At 36.1% G+C, this 19,442-nt stretch overlaps 2 protein-coding genes and 1 pseudogene across 4 annotated transcripts in view; 2 read left to right on the forward strand and 1 right to left on the reverse strand.

Moving 5' to 3' along the window:
* The window catches only part of PIGX (phosphatidylinositol glycan anchor biosynthesis class X), a 32,556-nt gene extending 31,775 nt beyond the window's left edge, over positions 1–781 (forward strand). For both annotated transcript variants that reach the window (XM_079156271.1, XM_079156272.1), the window contains one exon: positions 593–781. In XM_079156271.1, coding sequence (XP_079012397.1) covers positions 593–736 — 144 coding nt within the window. In that variant the 3' untranslated portion in view covers positions 737–781. The remainder of the gene's footprint in view (positions 1–592) is intronic.
* The window catches only part of LOC306671068 (biogenesis of lysosome-related organelles complex 1 subunit 6-like), a 343,174-nt pseudogene that overhangs the window by 43,011 nt on the left and 280,721 nt on the right, over positions 1–19,442 (reverse strand). The gene's annotated exons all lie outside the window — the stretch shown is intronic.
* PAK2 (p21 (RAC1) activated kinase 2) overlaps positions 7,407–19,442 on the forward strand; it is a 75,429-nt gene continuing 63,393 nt past the window's right edge. The window contains exon 1 of the mRNA XM_079156235.1: positions 7,407–7,686. The gene's annotated coding sequence lies outside the window, so the exon portion shown is untranslated. The remainder of the gene's footprint in view (positions 7,687–19,442) is intronic.

A 19,442-nucleotide genomic window follows, 5' to 3' on the forward strand; every position in this document is an offset into this window, starting at 1 on the left:
GAATTTCAAAGAGCATCCTAAAATTTTAATGTTTTTTTAAAACTTATTTTCGAACCACAAAATTTCCCAAGGTTCCTAATTGAACCCCTTTATCTTCGAAACCAAATAGAAACTAAGTTGATCATAGGAGATTTTTTGCATTGCTAACCATAGTAAGGATAGATTCAGTTTTGTGATTTGTGAATAATTTGAGGAGGGATACCATGAAACAAATAAACAGGTACTTTATTGTTTTTTTTTCCTAGGGCTCAAATTAGAATTCTGTATTCTAAGGTAAAGCAGTAAAGAAAGTAATTGTTTATATTTATTACAGAGGTGATGCTGGGATATAGTTTTTTTAAAAAAGAATACACAACTCTAACAAGTAGAAAAAGACCAAACTAATAGGAAATAAATGATTGTGGGAATTTGAATCTATAGCATTAAATGAAATATTAGATCTGAAAGTCATTCATACAATAATGTTACATGTAATACATCATTGGCTAAAAATATTTAAAAGAGAAAAAGATCAAATTAAAAAAATCAAAGAAATAGTCTCACTTTAGGAATACATTTTAAATGTCTCTTATTTTTAATTTTCTCTCCACAGATATATAAGAATGTGACTCTACAAGTTCCAGTGGGACTGACTATACATACCTCTTTAGTATGTTCTGTGACTCTACTTATTACAATTCTGTGTTCTACTTTGATTCTTGTAGCTGTCTTCAAATATGGTCATTTTTCCTTATAAATTTTATTCAGTTTAATGTTTTCTATAAACCAAATAAGATATGTTTATTTGTGACTAGAGGTGTTCTTCCAGAATTAATGCATTGCTTTCATCATCATTTGTGACTAAAATTATGTTTACCAGAGGAAATTTTAGGTCACTCTCAACTAATTCCAAAATTTAGTGCTCTGTTGTGTGAACCCTGATAATTTTCAAGCATCAAGTACCAATAGAAGAGGCTTAATTCTGTTAAATTATATTGTGAGAAGTGACTTTAACTTCATTTGGGATAGAACAATGAGTTCCTTATTTATTAGTGATAAATCATTTTAATTTTATGAACAGAAACCTTTCAATTTAAGCTAAAAATTGAGAAAATCATTATAAATAAGAATAAAATCATTTGGATGAAAATGAAGTTTATTTAATTTCATGAGAATATTAAGGCTATTCAGAGTTTAACAGTTAAGACATTATTAATATCAAAATTGATTATTCATTGAAGCACCTCAGTTCTCCTTTACCTCTTATAATATTCGCACAGGGCTTGATGAAACAATACTAAGATATAGTATCAAGATTGTCAGAAAGAGAACTCAGATTGTCATGTTAAAGAGTATATTTTAATAAACTGTACATTGACAGAAAAGATGGAATTTCAAGTGATTTTCTTTCTTTTTTTTTTAACAAAGGGTCTGATTTACTGTCATATTTGGGATCATTTTAAAAAATAAAGTAAATGACATAGACTTAAAAAGTAAAACTGTGGAACATGGTGGCACATGCCTGTAATCCCAGCAATTTGGGAGACTGAGGTGGGAGAATTGTAATTTCAAGGCCAACTCAGCAATTTAGGGAGACCCTATCTCAAAAAGTAAAAAAGGGGTGGAGATGTAACTCAGTGGTAGAGAGAATTCAATCCCTAGCACTGCGAAATAAAATAATAATAGAAAATAAAAAATGTATGACAAGCATCTTCCAAAACAGGCCAGAGTGTGTTGCATTGTTCATTTTATGTTGAGTAACATATGCTGACATATGTTGACATGTTTTACACATGCTATCATTTCTTGTTTTTCTAAAACATTTTGTTTTTTTTTTAATAGGAATAAATCTTTCATAATTCAATGTATGTAGCTTGACTATTCAAAATAGTTTTTTTTTGAAGGTGCATGCATACGTGGGACTTAAATGTTAGAAAAGGCAACCCAATGCTGTAAAAACAGAAATATTAGAAATCTTTAAAATGACTGCAGTTTCAACCCAGTCTAGCTTCATATCTCTTTTGTATTTTTTTGTAAGAAAGAAGTCAAGTTTTACAAGCATTTCTTTTATTTGAAATTAATAATTTCTTTTACTACGGAGTTAATAATATGACATCGAAATGGAATTATATATAGTCATTTAAAATTCAGTAACATCAACAGACAATATTTGGAATATGGTTAGACAGGTGGTGGAACATAGTACGTTCTTAAGAGTACGTTTCGGGCTCTGTGTGGTGGCATATGTCTGTAATCCCAGTGGTTTGGGAGGCTGAAGCAGGAGGATCACAAGTTCAAAGCCAGCCTCAGCAACTTAGCGAGTACCTAAGCAACCTAGCGAGACTCTCTCAAAATAAAAAATAAAAGAAGTGTTGGAAGTGTGGTGAAGTGGTTAAGCATGGTTCAATCCCTGGTTTAAAAAAAAAAAAAAAAAAGCATGAATCAGTATCCATAAGTATATTTTTTTTATTGCTTATTAGAATCAAGTTCATCAGTATTTAAGCACATTTTCAGGTTAATAGTTAAGATTGTGGCTTGGGACATTTACTCATTTATGCAGGTATTCAGAAAAGTAATAACAATGTAAATGTGAATGAAGAAAACTTTGATATAACTCTTCTTGCCTGGTAAGTGGTTGCTGATGACATCAATTTTGATAGGATATTTCTGGTTTTGATATCTTTATATATACATATATATTAAATTTGGTTCTTCTTAGTTATACATGACAGTAGAGTCCATCTTGACAAAATTATACAAACATGGAATATATCTTATTCTAATTAGGACCCCATTCTTGTGGGTGAGCATGATGGTGGGATATATTATCTTTTTTGGATACTTAATGAATAAGCCCTTTACATTTTAAATCAGTTTTGTAATTCTCAGTATGGTCTTTTTGTTTGAGTCCAAGAGAATGGGTATTGTTTCTTGTTCTTTATGTTCTAGTATTTGTTCTACCTTTATGGCTTTTCTTAAAGTATTATGTTAGGGTGTTTGGGTATATAGCTCAGTGATAAAGCAAGGGTAAGGCTGTAGATTTGATCCCCAACACTGCAAATAAAAAAAAGGAAAAGAATTTTGTTAGGGTCTTTCAGATGCAAAGATCAGGGAAACAGCATACCTCAACTAAGGTGGTGGTGGGGTAGCTCTGTGTGTGTGTGTGTGTGTGTGTGTGTGTGTGTGTGTATGGTGTGTATCTATAGCTTAGCCACTCTCCCAAGAACTTACATGATCCTTTGGATCATGATGCACGGCTTAAGAACTGAAAAGATCTGTTGTAGCCCTAATGATTTCAGAATATTTATGAATTTAAAGATTATTGTAGGCAGATAGTCTGTTCATTTAAAGCTACTTGACTATATTCTGATAATTGGCTCTGGATGATAATGATATGAAAATAAATTATGGTAGAGTGATAAATACCTGTTGTTATGGTTTGGATGTGAGGTGTCCCCCAAAAGCTCACATGTAAGACAATGCAAGAGGTTCAGAGGAGAAATGATTGGGTTGTGAGAGTATTAACCTAATCGGTAAATAAATCCCTGATGAGATTAACCAAGTGGTAACTGGAGACAGGTGGGGTGTGGTTGGATGAAGTGGTTGATTGGGGGGGCGTGGCTTTGGGTATATATTTTGTATCTGGAGAGTGGAGCCTCTGTCTGCTTCATGTTGATCAACATGTGAGCTGTATCCCTCTGCCACACTCTTCTGCCATGATGTCCTGCTTCACCTTGAGCCCCAAGGAATGGAACCGGCCTTCTGTGGACTAAGACCTCTGAAACTGTGAGCCCTCAAACTTTTCTTCCCTAAAATTGTTCTGTTCAGATCCTTTAGTCATAGCAGCAAAATGGCTGACTAAAACAGAAATTGGTATCGAGAGTGGGGTCATTGCTATGACAAACCTGGCCTGGCCATGTGGTTCTGAAGCTTTTTGAGCTTTTTTGTGGGAGGAATTTTGAGATATTTAGTAGTGCAAGCTGGAAATGCTTTAGGTTGTAGTAAGTGAAGCTTAGTGACTGATTCTGGTGGGAGCTCAGAAGACCAGAATAGGACTGTGCCAACAGGATTGTGGACAGTGAAGACAGGGCTCAAGAATGTTTAGAGAAAAAGAAAGACTATTGGAATTTGGAGTAGAGGCCATTCTTGTTATGTTCTGGCTGAGAAGTTGTCTGTGTTAATGTTGTGTCCTGAGACTTTCTGTGAGGCTGATTTTAAAAGTGGTGGACTTCGTAATCTGGTGGAAGAAATGTCTAGGCAGCATAGCATTCAGGTGGTGGCATGGACAGTGCTGGCAGCTTTTGGTCAAATTAATTGTGACAGCACCTGTGGTAGCAGTGAAACCTTGACTAAGACACCTATATATCTCAAACTTAAAAAATATTATACTAGCAGACAGTTGCATGTAGGGTTTTGTTTGTTTGTTTGTTTGTTTGTTTGTTACTGGGGATTGAACCCCGGGGCATTTAACCACTGAGCCCCATCCTCAGCCCTTTTTTATATTTTGAAACAGTTTCCCTCTAAGTTGCTTTAGGGTCTTGTTAGGTTGCTGATGCTGGCTTTGAACTTGCGATCCTCCTGCTTTAGCCTCCTAAACCACTGGGATTACAGGCATGTGCCACCACTCATGTCCAAATGTAGGGTTTGGTAGACGATGAAACAAACAGTATGCACTAAGTATGCTCTTCACAATTGTCCTAATTAATGATATAGGATGGCAGGAAATAGCTGTTAATCTATATACCTTGTACTTTCCACCTTCCTTTTGAGATCTTTAAATTATCTAAATTATATAATCTAAATGATGCTTTTTTTTTTTTTTTGTACCTAGAATTGAACTCAAGGCTACTTAATCACTGAGCCATATCCCTAGCCCATTAAAATACACTTTTTATTTTATTGTGAGACAGGGTCTTGCCAAGTGCCCAGGCCTTGCTATTTTGCTGAGGCTGGCTTTGGAACTTTTGATCCTTGATTATAGGCAAGCACCACCACACCTGGCCCTAAATTATGTCTTTTAAGGAGTTGCTTTAGTAGGTCTCTGTTGTTAGTAACATCTCTTTTTATTTTTACGATATCTTTATTTCAACCTCATTAATCTGATTGATAATTTAGTTAGGTGTACACTTCTTAGTTATTTTCTCTTGGTACTTTGAAAATTTTATTTCATTATAGACTGACATCCATTTGTGCTTTGGAAAAATCTGCCATGAATTTAATAGTTGTTTCTTTGTAGAAAGTGTCTTTTCTGGTTGCTTTATCTCATGGGTTTTGCAGTTTTACTTTGATTAGTTCCAATTATTCTTTATTTCTAAAAGTTCTACTTGGTTCCTTTACAAGTAGATTAGTCATTTAAAAAAATAATTTTGTTTCTTCCTCATGTTTTCTAGTTCCTGTCTTATTTTCTTTAATCATTCAAATAAACTTATTTTATATTCTCTAACCAGTAATTCCAATATCTAAAGCCTGTATGGACTTCATTTCTGTTTTCGTAGTTTCTCTTGATCCACTCATGGTGGCTTATTTCCCCAGGTGTATTATAGGCATATTTTGTTTAGCTTTTGAAATCCTCTCATCTGTAGAATTCTTTGGGACCTGGGTTGAGGGTGTGCCTATGCAGTGAGAATTTGTATTAATTTCCTCCAGATCCTTAAGCATTATCAGTTACTTTCCTGACTTGAGGTTTCCTGAATTTTGCTATAAGTTCAAACTCATATGAGGGAAAATTTAGTTAAGAATTCTATGGAGACATTTTAATTCTTCTGTCCATGCCAAGCCAAGGCTAAAATAAATGTTCTGCATGTTTCCAGTTTGTATAATCCCTTTGAGTTACCAAGATCACAGATCCATTTTTCTTGAACAGGTCCAAGGCCTTGTCTTTGGTCTTTTGTCTTCTTTACAGCCATTAAAACTGTAGACATTTCTTTGATAAGTAGGTACCCTTGACCTCAACAACCATGGTTTCTCTGCCCTGCTTACCACTCGGGTTTCCTTCTTGTTTGGGTTGAGTGTGGAGTTTGGAAGACTACCAAAGACATTCTCCTTTTTTCTTGTAGGATTACTTATGTCTTTGTAAGGATGTCCTTTGTCCAGAGTTGATTTTGTTTAATGGAACATTTTTCAGGTTATCTAATAGTTGCCATGTTGCTTCTTGATTCTTTTCTCTCCTGTATGCATCATATCAATTGAGATTTTTGCTCTGCATCCTGAGATTACCTTTCTCCTTTTCCATTGCTTTCTGCCTAGTGTCCATCATGATTACCCCCTCACTTCCCTTCTCCTCTTTCATTCCTATACTCTCTTCTTCACATAGCAGTCTAGTGATCTTAGAAGTATAAGCCTGATAATATCACTGCTCTACTTAAATCCTTTTAATGGTTTTTGGAATAAGTGCAGACTTCTAACCATGGCATTCAAGTTTTGTTTTTTCTTTTTTTCCTTTTTTGTTTCTTTTGTACTGGGGATTTAACCCTGTGGCACTTAATCACTGAGCCTTTATTAAATTTTTAATTTTGAGACTAGGTCTTGCTAAGTTGCTTAGGACCTTGCCAAGTTGCTGAGGCTGGTCTCAAACTTGAGATCCTCCTGCCTCAGCCTCCTGAACCTTTGGGATTACAGGCATGCAACACCACACCTGGCTACACAGGCTTTCTTAACTGACCATGGGAAACCTATTTTCTCTTCCTTCTGCCTGTAGTGCTTTCCCCTGGATGCTTCTCATGGCTTAAAGGTCAACTCTAAAGAGGGCTTCTTTGGCCACTCTATCCAAAGTGATCTCCCTCAGTTTTTCCTCACACCAGATATTAGTACTTTACTCTTTTCATATTTATAAGTTTTACGAAGACAAGGTGAATCATTTTGAACTCTGTCCCTAATGACAAATGTTGTCCTATACATATTAGACACTGAAATGTTCATACAATATATGAATACATTCATGAACTCTTGTGGATAAAATACAGAAGCCTTAATTTGCAAAGAGTTGGGCTTAAATCAACATCAAAATATATTAAGATTTTGTAGGGTTTAAAAAAAAAAAAAGCAAAATGGAGAATGGATGAATTCCGAGAAACAAATGTCCTGGATCAAATTTGTGTATCAGCAGTTCTCTGGTAACTCTGATAGCATCATCAGTATGCAAAACCCGACTGGAGACAGTGCACAACCCTGAATTAAATGAGGGACTGGCTGTCCCTCTCGATACAAAGACCATCCCCCCTCCACCCACCCAAAAAAGGTAGGGGAGAGGGAAAAAAACCCCAAACAGTAACCATCACTAAACTACAACTCCCAGGATTCCTGCGCGAGCGCGCCCATCGGGAGGCTGTGCAAGACTCCGGCCCCGGGAGCCAAGGCTGCGATCGGGGAGGGGCAGTGCTCTGGCCCCGCCCCCCGCTCTTCGCCTTCGCCCTCCCCGAGGGTTGTGGCCACGCGCAGCAGCGGCGGTTGTTCCGCTTCCCCTCCGGCCCGGGCCGTCGCCATTGCCGAAGGCTCCCACCCTCCCCTCCCTGGCGCCGCCGGGCTCGGCCGCAGCCCGGCCAAGCTTACCAGCGGCTGCGCTCCGGCGCGGCTCCTCTTCCCGCCCCGCCGCGCTGCCCTGCCCGGCTCTCCCCTCCCAGCACCGCGCGCTCGCCCGGGGCAGCCCCGCAGCCCTCCGGGAGCTCCGACCGAGACGCCTCGCCGGGGCGGGGACCTTTCCTCCCCTGGGTAAGTGTGCAGACAGGCCCGCTCGTCCGGGACGTGGGCCGTCGCCCTCTTCCCTTCCTTTTTCGCGGCCTGGTTGATGGGAGCGGCCTGGGACTACAGACCTGCCCTGCGAGGTCCGGGAAGTCGCCACCTGCGAGCTGGGGGCCGCGGCTCCTGGGGCGGTGGCTCATTGTCTACTCCCTGGGGCTGTTTTCTTCTCGGCTTTAGCCCGAAATGGGAAGCTTGCTGGGCTGCCAGGGCTCGCTCTTCCTGGACCCAGCCCTGTTCTGATCGTGCCGCGCCATGGGCTCTGCCGTCGGTCTTTCCTTCCCTCGAGTTTCACCCTCTCCCTTTTCTTGGTTTACTGTTGCTGGTCGGGATCCCTCGGGGTTTGTTCCTTGATTTTCTCCCCTTAATCTCAGCTCCTCTTTGCTATCTCTGTTCGCTGCAGTTTCACTGCTGGGATTATTGTCCCAGATCTTAACTCTTCTCAACTGTAAGCTCTCTGCCTTAGCCCTCTTTAGTAGAAACAGTTTACCCGGGAGTTGAGGGCCTCCGCTTAAGAACAGAACTTTCGGATTTTCTCACAGTGCTTGTTTGATCTTCAGCCAGGAGGTGAATATTTGCTTCTTTAGGTAATTTAGGTGAAGTCGAGATTGACTTTTCACCATGTTTGGCTATCTTTGAAACACACGAGCGTGCATGCAGAAGACGTTGTCACAAATTCCTGGGTGTGCTCACCCTTTTGACTGATTCTTTAAAGATATAGTCGCTGAAGAATTGAAGTGAGTAGAGTAATTGCCATTGTCAGTTGGTTTAAGGTTGTCCCCATCCTTGTATCTTATCTTTAATGGGAATAATTCTGAGTAGTGTGAGCATGATTTGTTGCCCCTTTAATAAATAACCAACTCCCATTAATATAATCTCGATGGAAGTGATCTGTAGTTTTTTTTGTTGTTGTTGTTGTTGTTGTTGTTTTGTTTTTTTTTTTTTGTAAAAGACAATCAAAATGGTTAGGCCTAAAAGTAAACTACTACGAGCTGTATTTTGGATCAAGGTTGTGCACGTCACGTTTTTTCCCTGCTGTGTCGACTCTTCCGCTCTTATAAGTAGGCAGGATATTGAAATGTACAAGAATTTGCTCTGGGGGTTTTGCTTTTTTTGTAGGGTTGTCCAAAAGAATAACATTAAATAAGTTAGATTGGGATGAAGGCGGTGAACAGTAATTTTTAAAGCAGGTTAAAACTTGTCAACTTTGCCAGAAGCTCTAGGGCTATGTAAAACATTCATGTTCATCTATATGTATCTCTCCCTTTCCTCCATGAGTGAAAGCCTTTTTCATGTCAGGGATATCGATTTAAAGCAACTCTTACTCTTTTATCCTTGCTTTTAAGTCTTTCTAGTTATCAGTTAACTAAGAACACTGATTTACATTATGGAAACTGAACCTCACGTTGGTCTATAGTATATGTAGGTCTTGGTCTAACTTTCAGATTTTGGTGAAAGAGGTTGACCTAAATTCAGTGTGTTTTGTTTTCACTAAATAGTCCACTGTTACCTTTCTCTTCCACAGGCTGGAAAAATAGCTTAGTACCAGCTTCAATACTGTCATCTTTTATACCAAATGATCAGTTGTCTATAACTTACAAGGTTGCCTTATTGGCCTGAGGGATTGAGGTGTAGAAATGTAGCAGTATGAAACTTGTTCTCTTGATGTTACCTTCTCTGCCACTTATTTCTATAAACTCTGTTGTTTCTTTTTTGTTTTGAGATGATGTCTTACTGTGTTGCTCAGACTGGCCTCTTAACTCCTGGGCTGAAGCTATCCTGCTGCCTCAGCTTCTGGTGCACTGAAACTATAGGCAAACCTCACCCTACTCTCCAGAAAAGAGTTGTTCTTCTGACCTTGGTGACACTTAATGCCAGTGCTGCCAACCCAAACTCATAAAGTAACTGTAAGTTTATAGTTAGAATATATCTACTAAACAAATGAATAGGGGTTCCTGTGGTTCTTTGATCTTCATGATAGACAGGTTTCCATGTAGACATGGTTAACAGTTTAGTTTGTATTTCTTTTTAATTATATGTTTTAAAAGAGGGAACTTAGAACTTGTTCTGGTAGCTGAGGATAAACTTTCAATTTTACTTTTTTGAAAAATGAGAGAACTTGTATAAGTAGCCAAGGATAAAATAGTTACTGATAAGTTTTTCCTGTCTTTAATCTATCAGTATTGGTTATTACAATAATGGTGTTCATGTATACATTTCTTTTGGCTTTTTAAATTTTCTGTTTTTGATTAAAACTGGGCCACATTTAAGAATTTAAGTCTTCAGGGATTTGATCATTTTGTTGTCAAAACCCCTTCCAGTTAGAGGGTTAACTAATTACACACTAATCAGAGGTAAGGTTTTGAGTGGACTGTGTGTTTAGAAGTTCCGCCTTGTATCCCTTTTCCTTTCCATAAGTAGGGAGGGGGAGAATAGCCCCCATTGCCTCAAATACTGATAGTTTTCTTCCCTGATGAAACTAGTTTCACTACTGATTCTAAGATCACCAGCTGATTAATAGTCTGAACATTCATTCAGGATTCTAGAGTTCAAGTCTTTTATCTGTATGGTATCTTATATTAGTACTTATTCCTTGTATCCTAAGCACTTAGGAACTGGAGACCTGGGTTTGAATCCTGGCTACTCTTCTTGCCTAATACACTTTCTTTTCAAAACTTAGTTTTCTCATTTATAATATGGAGATAATAATGTAACAATATAATTTCAGTTTCATAGAACTGTTTAATCTGTTTAGACAATGAAGATAAAATACTTAGCATTTGCAGTGCTTAATGTTAGCTAATAGTCCAAATTTAAATGTCATGTCCTACAGCAAATACTATATTCCTAAACTTAAATTTAAAACTGCTTTCTGAAGGAGGCTGAAATCACAGAATCAAGTTTCCAAGGTCAGAATTAAATTTTTTTTATTGGTACCAGGGATTGAACCTGGAGGCTCTTAACCACTGAGCCACATCCCTAGCCCTTTTTAATATTTTATTTAGAGACAGGTTCTTGCTGAGTTGCTTAGAGCTTCACTAAATTGCTGAGCCTGGCTTTGAACTCCTGATCTTCCTGTGTCAGCCTCCTGAGTTGCTGGGATTAAGATGTGCACCACTGGGCCTGGCAATCCTTATTAAATTTAAAAATTATTTTTCGGGAGAATAAAATTAATTTTACACAAGAAAAAACTGAAATAGTTTAATTTTTGAAATAAAATACAGATTTTTTGAAAACTAGTTTCTCTAATGTAAAAGTATGCATATTTCTCATGAAAAAGTTGGAAAGTAGTGAAAACAATAGGACAAAAATCATCTTAGTCTCATCTGTCAGAGATAACCATAACAACAGACTAGAATTGTGTATTTTTCTGTTATTTTTGAAATAAAATAAATTCATGCTCATTACGGAAGGTTCAAACAAGTTGATTACTTACGCAGTTAAAATTATTCCTTTTCCTTTCTAGTCCTATTCCCCCTATTAATGGTATTATTTAAGCATTGGTATTATTTGCTATATATTTTTTACATTGGTTTTAAAATTAAAAAAACCTGATCATTATGTATTGTTTTCCATATTAATGTATATAGTTACACTTCATCTTTTTGTTTTTAACAATCAGGTAATAGATGTTCCATTATATGGTAGTACTTACTTGATTTATTTGAAGTACTAGGGCAGTTGATCCCAGGGACATTCTACCACTGAGCTACATCCTCAACCCATTTTGTTATTTTTAAAAAATTTGAGACAGCATCTCACTGAATTTCCAAGCTGGCCTAGAACTTGCAATACTGCTGCCTCAGCTTCCCAAGTAGCTGGAATTAGTAGGCGTGTGCCACCAGCATCTGGTAGTACTTTAATTATTCATAATCATTTATGTTTCTTCTAATTTTGAACAACTAAAACTAGAGCTTTAATGAACTTCGTATCTTTGTGCATCCACATATGTGTACGTATTCCCATAAAGAGAATTTTTTTGAGGGGGTGTACCGGGGATTGAACTCAGGGGCACCAAACTACTGAGCCACATCCCCAGCCTTATTTTATATTCATTTTGAGACAGGGTCTCACTGAGTTGCTTAGTGCCTTGCTATTGCTGAAGCTTGCTTTGAACTTGATCCTCCTGCCTTAGCCTCCACAGCTGCTGGGATTGTAGGTGTGTGCCACAGAGTCCACCTGAGAATTTTTTAAATGTGCATTTTAAGGTTTGATAGACTGTAAATTCCTTCCAAGACTTTACCAATGTATACCTCCTTATTCATATTTCCTTATTGAATTATTCTTTACACACAATTGCTATTAATCCTTTTTTAAGAATATTGTCTGGGCTGAAGATGTAGGTTAGCATTGTAGGAGCACTTGCCTAGCATGTTCAAGGCCCTGGATTCCATCACCAGCACTGCAAACAAAAGATTCTTTCCCATCCACCTTATAAAGCACATTCTTCTATATTATGGTATGTTTTAATAATTGTTGTTGGTTTTGTTTTGGTACTGGGGATTGAGACCAGAGGGGCTTTTTATCTCTGAACAACGTTTCCAGTCTCCCCCACCACCACTTCCCCCGTGCTGGGGATTGAACCCAGGGCATACTGCTTGAGAGGCAAGCACTCTACCAACTGAACTACATCCCCAGCCCTCCCCAGTCCTTTTTGAGACAAGGTCTCACTAAATTGCTTAGACTGGCCTTGAGCCTTGGCCTCCTGCCTCAGCCTCCAGAGTTGCTGGGATTATAGACCTGTGCCACCCTGTCCCCAGTAATTGTTTGAATCTTAATCCTGTTATGTTGTTGTTGTTCATGGTAGCGGTAAAAGAGCTTAACATGGTTTGTTATGGAAATTAAATACAGGTATAAAAGTATTGTAGGAGTTTGAGGGTGGTGTGAAAATTAGTATTATAGGGATTGGAGGAGGAGATATCTATTTTTTATTGTAGGCATCACATTTGCAAAGAAGGGAAAATGCCCCTCTTTGACCTCTGCTTCTCATCTACCTGATTCATTCTCACCTTTCAAGTCTCAGTTTTTGTGTGTAGCTTTCTTTGGGAATTTTTCCTGAGCTCACCATAATTTAGATATTATATATTGTCTTAATGTTTTAACACATAATCTCTATGTGCTGTGTGCTGAAAGCATGAGTTACTCATCTGGAAATGAGAGCTAGTTTTCCTTTTGGGACACTTTAAAAAATTTTTTTTTAATTGTAGGTGGACTCAATACCTTTATTTTTTTATGTGGTTCTGGGGCTCGAACCCAGGGCCTCACGCGTGCTAGGCGAGTGCTCTACCACTGAGTCACAACCCCAGCCCTAAAGTATAATCTTAACTTAAAAAAATTCCTATTCCTTTAAGTTCTGAAATTACTTATTAATTTTTAGTCTTACGAATGAGCAAAATTGTTCTATAATAAAAACAATCTAGAGATGGGTGAAGCATTTAGACAAAATCTTAGGTGCTCTAAAGAGCAAATTACAAAAGAATTAGGAGTTTTACTGGCAGATGTAATAGTGGAAACCATAGCCAAATTTTTGATAAAGTATACCTAAAGAGTATTCTTTCCAAACTTTGTTCTCTTCTTATTAGATATTTGGAAAAAATAAGGTTTTAAAAAATTGCTTCTTATATTACCTGTGGATAATTACTGTTTTTGCTGGTGGTTTTTCCCCATATATATATGCACGCATATGTAGTTTGTTTTTATAAAATTGGAATCATTTTGGATAATTTACTTGCTTTTTTACTTAACTGTAGATCTTGGATGTTTCACTTTGTTCTCCTTTAAAAATAGTTTAAAATTATTTTTGTTTACCTAATATTCCATTGTGGGATTGTACCTTAATTTGAATATTTTCCTATTGCTGAGTATATAACTTATTTTTAATTTTTTATATTTATAATGTTATAGTGAATATACTTCTACAGAAATCTTTATCTCTTATTATTGTAGATGGCCTAGTAGAATAACTCCTTAAAGGACATAAGCTTTTAAAAGTCTTAACCCTTGAAAAAAGTTTATGTATCACCACTTGCAGTGTGAATATCTTTTTATTTCTATCTTCATTGAAACAACTGATTTTTTTTTTTTTTTTTTTTTTTTTTTTATTGTGATGCTGGAGATTAAACCCAGGACCTTACAAATGGCAGACAAATAAATGTTCTACCAGTGAGTCACATCACCAGCCCACAACTGTTATTCTTAATAAAATTGTTAAAATTTGCTTATTATGTGGTGGCAAACAAAAATATAATTTAACTTGCATTTTGATGAAGTAATGACTGATTTTTTTTTTTGGTTGTTTTTGTGGGTTTATTTCTATTATTTATAATAGGCACAAAGAAGTAACTGTATTTTCCTGTTCACTCTTAGTTTTAGTACCTTTCTGATTTTCATTAAAGTCTCTTTTGTTTTCTGGAGGTTTATTGTTTTATTTGAAGGTAGTAGTAACTTTAGTCTCCTTTTAAATAATCACAGTATTTATTTTAGGCCTTTATTACATTGGCCTGAAACTCTAAGACTTAAATGAGAGGTGATAATTGTTTTGAGATACTGTCTGATAATTTTACAATTAAAGATGATGGCAGCTGTTGTTTCTAGAGAGATTGTCTTATTCTGTTCTTACTTTACAAAAGATAGAAATGACTTTAGAGTTTTATCAAATGTTTTAAAATATTTAGTTTCCTTTTACCCCCCCCCCCCCCACTCCCCACCCCCGTACTGGCGATTGAATTTAGGGGTGATTTATTACTGAGCAATATTCCTATCCTTTATTTCGAGACAAGGTCTTGTTAAGTTGTCCAGGCTAACCTTGAAATTTAGATTCTATCACTTTAGCCTCCCCAGTTGCTGGGATTACAGATGTGTGCCATCATGTCTGGCTTCTTTTTAACTATTGATAGTAGTGTTTAATAGTGAAAATTTCTGTTATAGGTATTACCTAGGCGTAGATTGTGAGGAGCCAAAATTCTACTCATAGTAGTCGTGTAAAGAATTTATTAAAAGGATGGAAGAGAATCTTATACAATTTAGTTTTATTAAGAGTGGGCAAAAGCTGGACATGGTGGCTCTCACTTGTAATCCCAGCAATTTGGGAGGTTGAGGCAGGACAATCACAAGTTTGAGGCCAGCCTGGGCAATTTAGCAAGGCCCTGTTTCAAATTAAAAAAAAAAAAAAAAAAAAAAGCAACCATGGTGGAGCACCTTGAGTTTAATCCCCAGTACTTGGGGTTGGGGGGGACTGGCAAGCCACAAGGTAACTTCTGTAATTACTTCTATTATTTACTTAGGAGTCACTACTTATTTATGAGTTATTTTTGATAATTTAATTTTCCCAGGTCAGCTTTTTCAGATTTTTACATTTATTATTATATACATTTAAAAAATTTTTTTGTCATTAAGATATTTTATTAGTGATTTCATTAAAATTTTTTTTTCTTAGTTGTAGATGGGCACAGTACCCTTTTTAAAATTTTTTTTTATGTGGTGCTAAGGATTGAACCCAGTGCCTCATACATGGTAGGCAAGTGCTCTACCCCTGAGCTACAGCCCCTGCCCTCTTTATTTTTATTTAATCCCAGGTTCCTACTTTTCTCTTAATTTTACTCTTGTTCTTTTTTTTTGTTTTATTTTGTTATATTTTTTTTCTAACCTAATGGATTTCCATTTTTTTTTTTTTTTTTTTTTTTTTCCCTTTTAAAAATAAAAGCTGGGGCTGGGGAGATAGCTCAGTCGGTAGAGTGCTTGCCCTGCAAGCACAAGGCCCTGGGTTCGATCCCCAGCACCGCAAAAAAAAAAAAAAAAAAAAGAAAAAGCTTTTAAACCTCTTAATTTGCTTTTGAGTACAGCTTTGGCTGTACTCTGTAATTTTACATAAATGATGTTCCATTTGGTATACTCCAAATAGTAGATAATTCCAGTTTTTATTTATATTTGTTGTTCCTTGCTTGTTTTCTTTATTTCTTTGGTATTGTTTTATTTTGCAAAGCTTCAAACAAGTAGATATGCAATAACTATGTGTTTATTGAATTTGTCTTATTTCTGATTTTTAAAATTCTAGGTATATTTTAACCAATAGACTTCATTATATATAGCAACAGTTTTAGGTTCACAGCAAAACTGAGCAGCAAGTCCATAGTTCCCATATATCTCATGCTTCCCACTAACTGCTCCTGCAATTGTCCTCAACATTAGCATCATGTACCGGAGTGGTGCTTTGGTATAATCGATGAATTAACATTGACATGTTATTATCATCCAAAGTCCATAGTTTACATTAGGGTTCACTCTTTGTGTTGTGCGTTCTGTGGGTTTTGACAAATGTTTAATGACATTTATTCACCCTTATAGTATCATACAGAATAACTGGCCTGCCTTAAAATTCTCTGTCTCTGCCAGTTTATCTCTCGTTTTCCCCAACCCTTGGCAACCACTGATCATTTTACTTTCTATTGTTTTTCCTTTCCAGAATGCCATGTAGTTGGAATCACATACTATGTAATTTTCAATTTGGTTTCTTTCCCTTTGCAATATGCATTTAAAGTTCCTCTGTTTTTTCATGACTTGATAGCTCATTTCTTTTTATCACTGAATAATGTTCCATTGTCTGATTTTACCACAGTCTGTTTATCCTTGCATTTATTGAAGGCATCTTGGTTCCTTCCAAGTTGGACAGTTAGGAATGAGGCTGCTATAAAATATCCATGTCTATGGGTTTTTTTTCTCTCAGTTTTTAAAGTGTATAATGCAGTAGTATTAAATATATTCATAATAATGGGTATCACCACCATTCATCTCCATAACTCTCTTCATCTTGTAAAACTGAACTCTATCTCATTCTACTTCCCATCCTTATGATTTTGACTACTCTTATAACTGCAATAATATAGTATTTCTCTTTTTGTGACTGGCTTATTTCATTTAACATGATGTCCTCCACATTTATTCATGCTATAGCATGTTTAAAAATCATTCCTTTTTCCAAGGCTGAATAATATTTCATTGTATGTATATATCATATTTTACTTATCCATTTATCCATCAGTGGAAACTTGGGTTGCTTCTGCATTTTAGCTATTGTTAATAATGCTGCTTTGACCATAGATATACAAATAAATATCTCTTTGAGACCCTGTTTTCCAGAAGTGGAATTGCTGGGTTGTATGATAATTCTATTTTTTAATATTTTTTGAGGAACCACCAAATTGTTTTCCACAGTGGCTGTGCTGTTTTACATTTCCACCAACAATATAGGAGGGTTCCATTTTCTTTATAGCCTTGCTTCACTTTTTATCCCCCTCCCCAATTTTAAATAGTAGCTATTCTGATGGGTATGTGGTGTCTCATTGTAGTTTTGATTTGCAGTTTGATTATTGGCATTCAACATCTTTTCATGTGTTTATTGCCATTTATATGTCTTCTTTGGAGTAATGTTTGTTCAGGTTCTTGCATGTAGGTTTTTTGTGGACATAAGTTTTCAACTGATTTGCAAATATCAAGGAACATGACTACTGGATTGTATAGTAAGAATACTTTTAGTTTTGTAAGAAACCCAAAGTAGCTATACCATTTTGCATTCCCACCAGCAATGAATGAGAGTTCCTGTTTCCCCACCTTCTTACCAGCTTGTGTTACCAGTGTTTTAGGTTTAACCATTCAAATGGGTGTGTAGTAATAACTCAGTGTTTCTTAAATTTTGGGTTTTGACAAATGGATAATGACATTTATACATTTGTTGTTTCTTAAATTTTCAGTTCCCCAGTGATTTATGATGTTGAGCATCTTTTCATGTGCTTTGCCATCTATATATCATTTTTTTTTTTTTTTTTTTTTGTACTGGAAATTGAACCTAGGGGCACTTTATCAGTAAGTTACATCCCAAGCCCCTTTTTATTTATTTATTTTTATTTGGAGACAGTCTTGCTATGTTGCTGAGACTGGTTTTGAATTTGTGATTCCCCCACCTCAACTTCCCAAATTGCTGGGATTACAGGTGTGCACCACTGCACCAGCCGTATATATCATCTTTGGTGAGTTTATCTCATCAGGTCTTTTTGCCCATTTTTTTTTTTTTTTTTTTCCACATTGAGTTGTTCATTTTCCTACTGCTGAGTTTTTAAGAGTTCTTTGTAAATTTGGGAAATAGTTCTTTATGTCAGATACTTTTTTTGTATATATATATATATTTTTTTTTTTTTTTTTTCTCCATCTGTGGCTTATCTTCTCGTTCTTTTGACTCCGATTTTTTTTTTCATACATTTTGATGTAGTAGATCTTTGGCCAGGATGGTGGTGCATACATATAATCCCAGCCACTTGGGAGGCTCAGGCAGTAGGATTGAGAGTTCAAAGCCAGCTTAAGCAAAAGTGAGACCCCATCTCTAAATAAAATGCAGAATAGCACTGGGGATGTGGCTCAGTGGTTGAGTGCCCCTGAGTAAAAGATCTTTGTTAGGATCATACTTTATCAATAAAAAAATGTTCTGTTTAATATTTTTGCATTTTATATTGTCTTAAATTTCTATCTGTCCTTGTTCAGCATACTACTAAAGTTTATCTTTCCTTGCAATATTTTGTTCTGTCTCTTTTTAAATTACATGTGGTCTATCTTTGTTTTAGTCCAAAATGGATGCTTTAAACATTCATGCTTATTGTCATAATGATTGCTTGTTTCTGATATGTTCAATGTTTTCTTTTATTATCATTTATTACTCCTGCTTTGTTTTTAAATTTATGTTTAATATATGTAATAAGATTATCATCTTTGCCACTTTCAAGTCGTGGGCATGAAGAATCTTTACAGTGTCATGTGGCCATCACCATCATTCATCTCCAGAATGTTTTACATCCTTCTCAACTGAAACTTTGTGCTCACTAAACACCACCCATTTCTTCCTACCTCCAGTCTCTAGTACCCTCCTCTAATCTACTTTCTGTCTTTATGAATTTGCCTTTCCCCAATATTTCCTAAAAGGGGGATCATACATTAATTGTTCCTTTCTGTCTGGTTTATTTTGGGTAGCATGTTTTCAGGGGTCATCCATGTTATAGTATGTATTAGTAATTCATTTCCTTTTTGAGACTGAGTAATATTCCATTGTGTGTATATGCTACATTTTGTTTATCTGTTCATCTTTTAGTGTTCTCTTGTTTTCATAACTTTACATAACTTTGTTCTGTTCACATAACTTTGTGAGTTATGGTTCGTTTGCTTTTATATAAGATATTTGGAATGCATACATTCTGTTTTTAAAGCATACTAGTTTAAGTGAATTTAAATCTTGTTTTAAATTGAAAAAAAATATAAACATTTCTGATTTGTCAGTCTAAAAAAGAAAGTTATTTTGACTTTCTGTATCTGAAGACTAGTTTTTTCTTAGCCCACCTTCACTTTATCCCCTTTTGCCTTCTGGGGTGAGGGTGGGACCCAGGATGTTGTTAAATAATTTTTGTACTTAATATTTTTAACTTTGTTTTCTTTTGGGTCTTTAGTCTTGGTAATTGCACTTAGTGCTAACACATTATTTAAGCTTTATTTAGGAGGATAGCCAGTTTTCTCAGTTTCATATTTAAGTTGATTTCATCATGTATGTCACCTATTATACATTTTTAAAAATTGATTCTTTTTAGTTATACATGACAGCAGATTCCATTATGATAAAATTATACATGCATGAAGTATATCTTACTCTAATTAGGTCCCCAGTCTTGTGAATGTACATGATAATGGGATTCACT

Source organism: Sciurus vulgaris (genome assembly GCF_902686455.1).
Source record: "Sciurus vulgaris genome assembly, chromosome: 10".
In the NCBI taxonomy this organism is placed as follows: domain Eukaryota; kingdom Metazoa; phylum Chordata; class Mammalia; order Rodentia; family Sciuridae; genus Sciurus; species Sciurus vulgaris.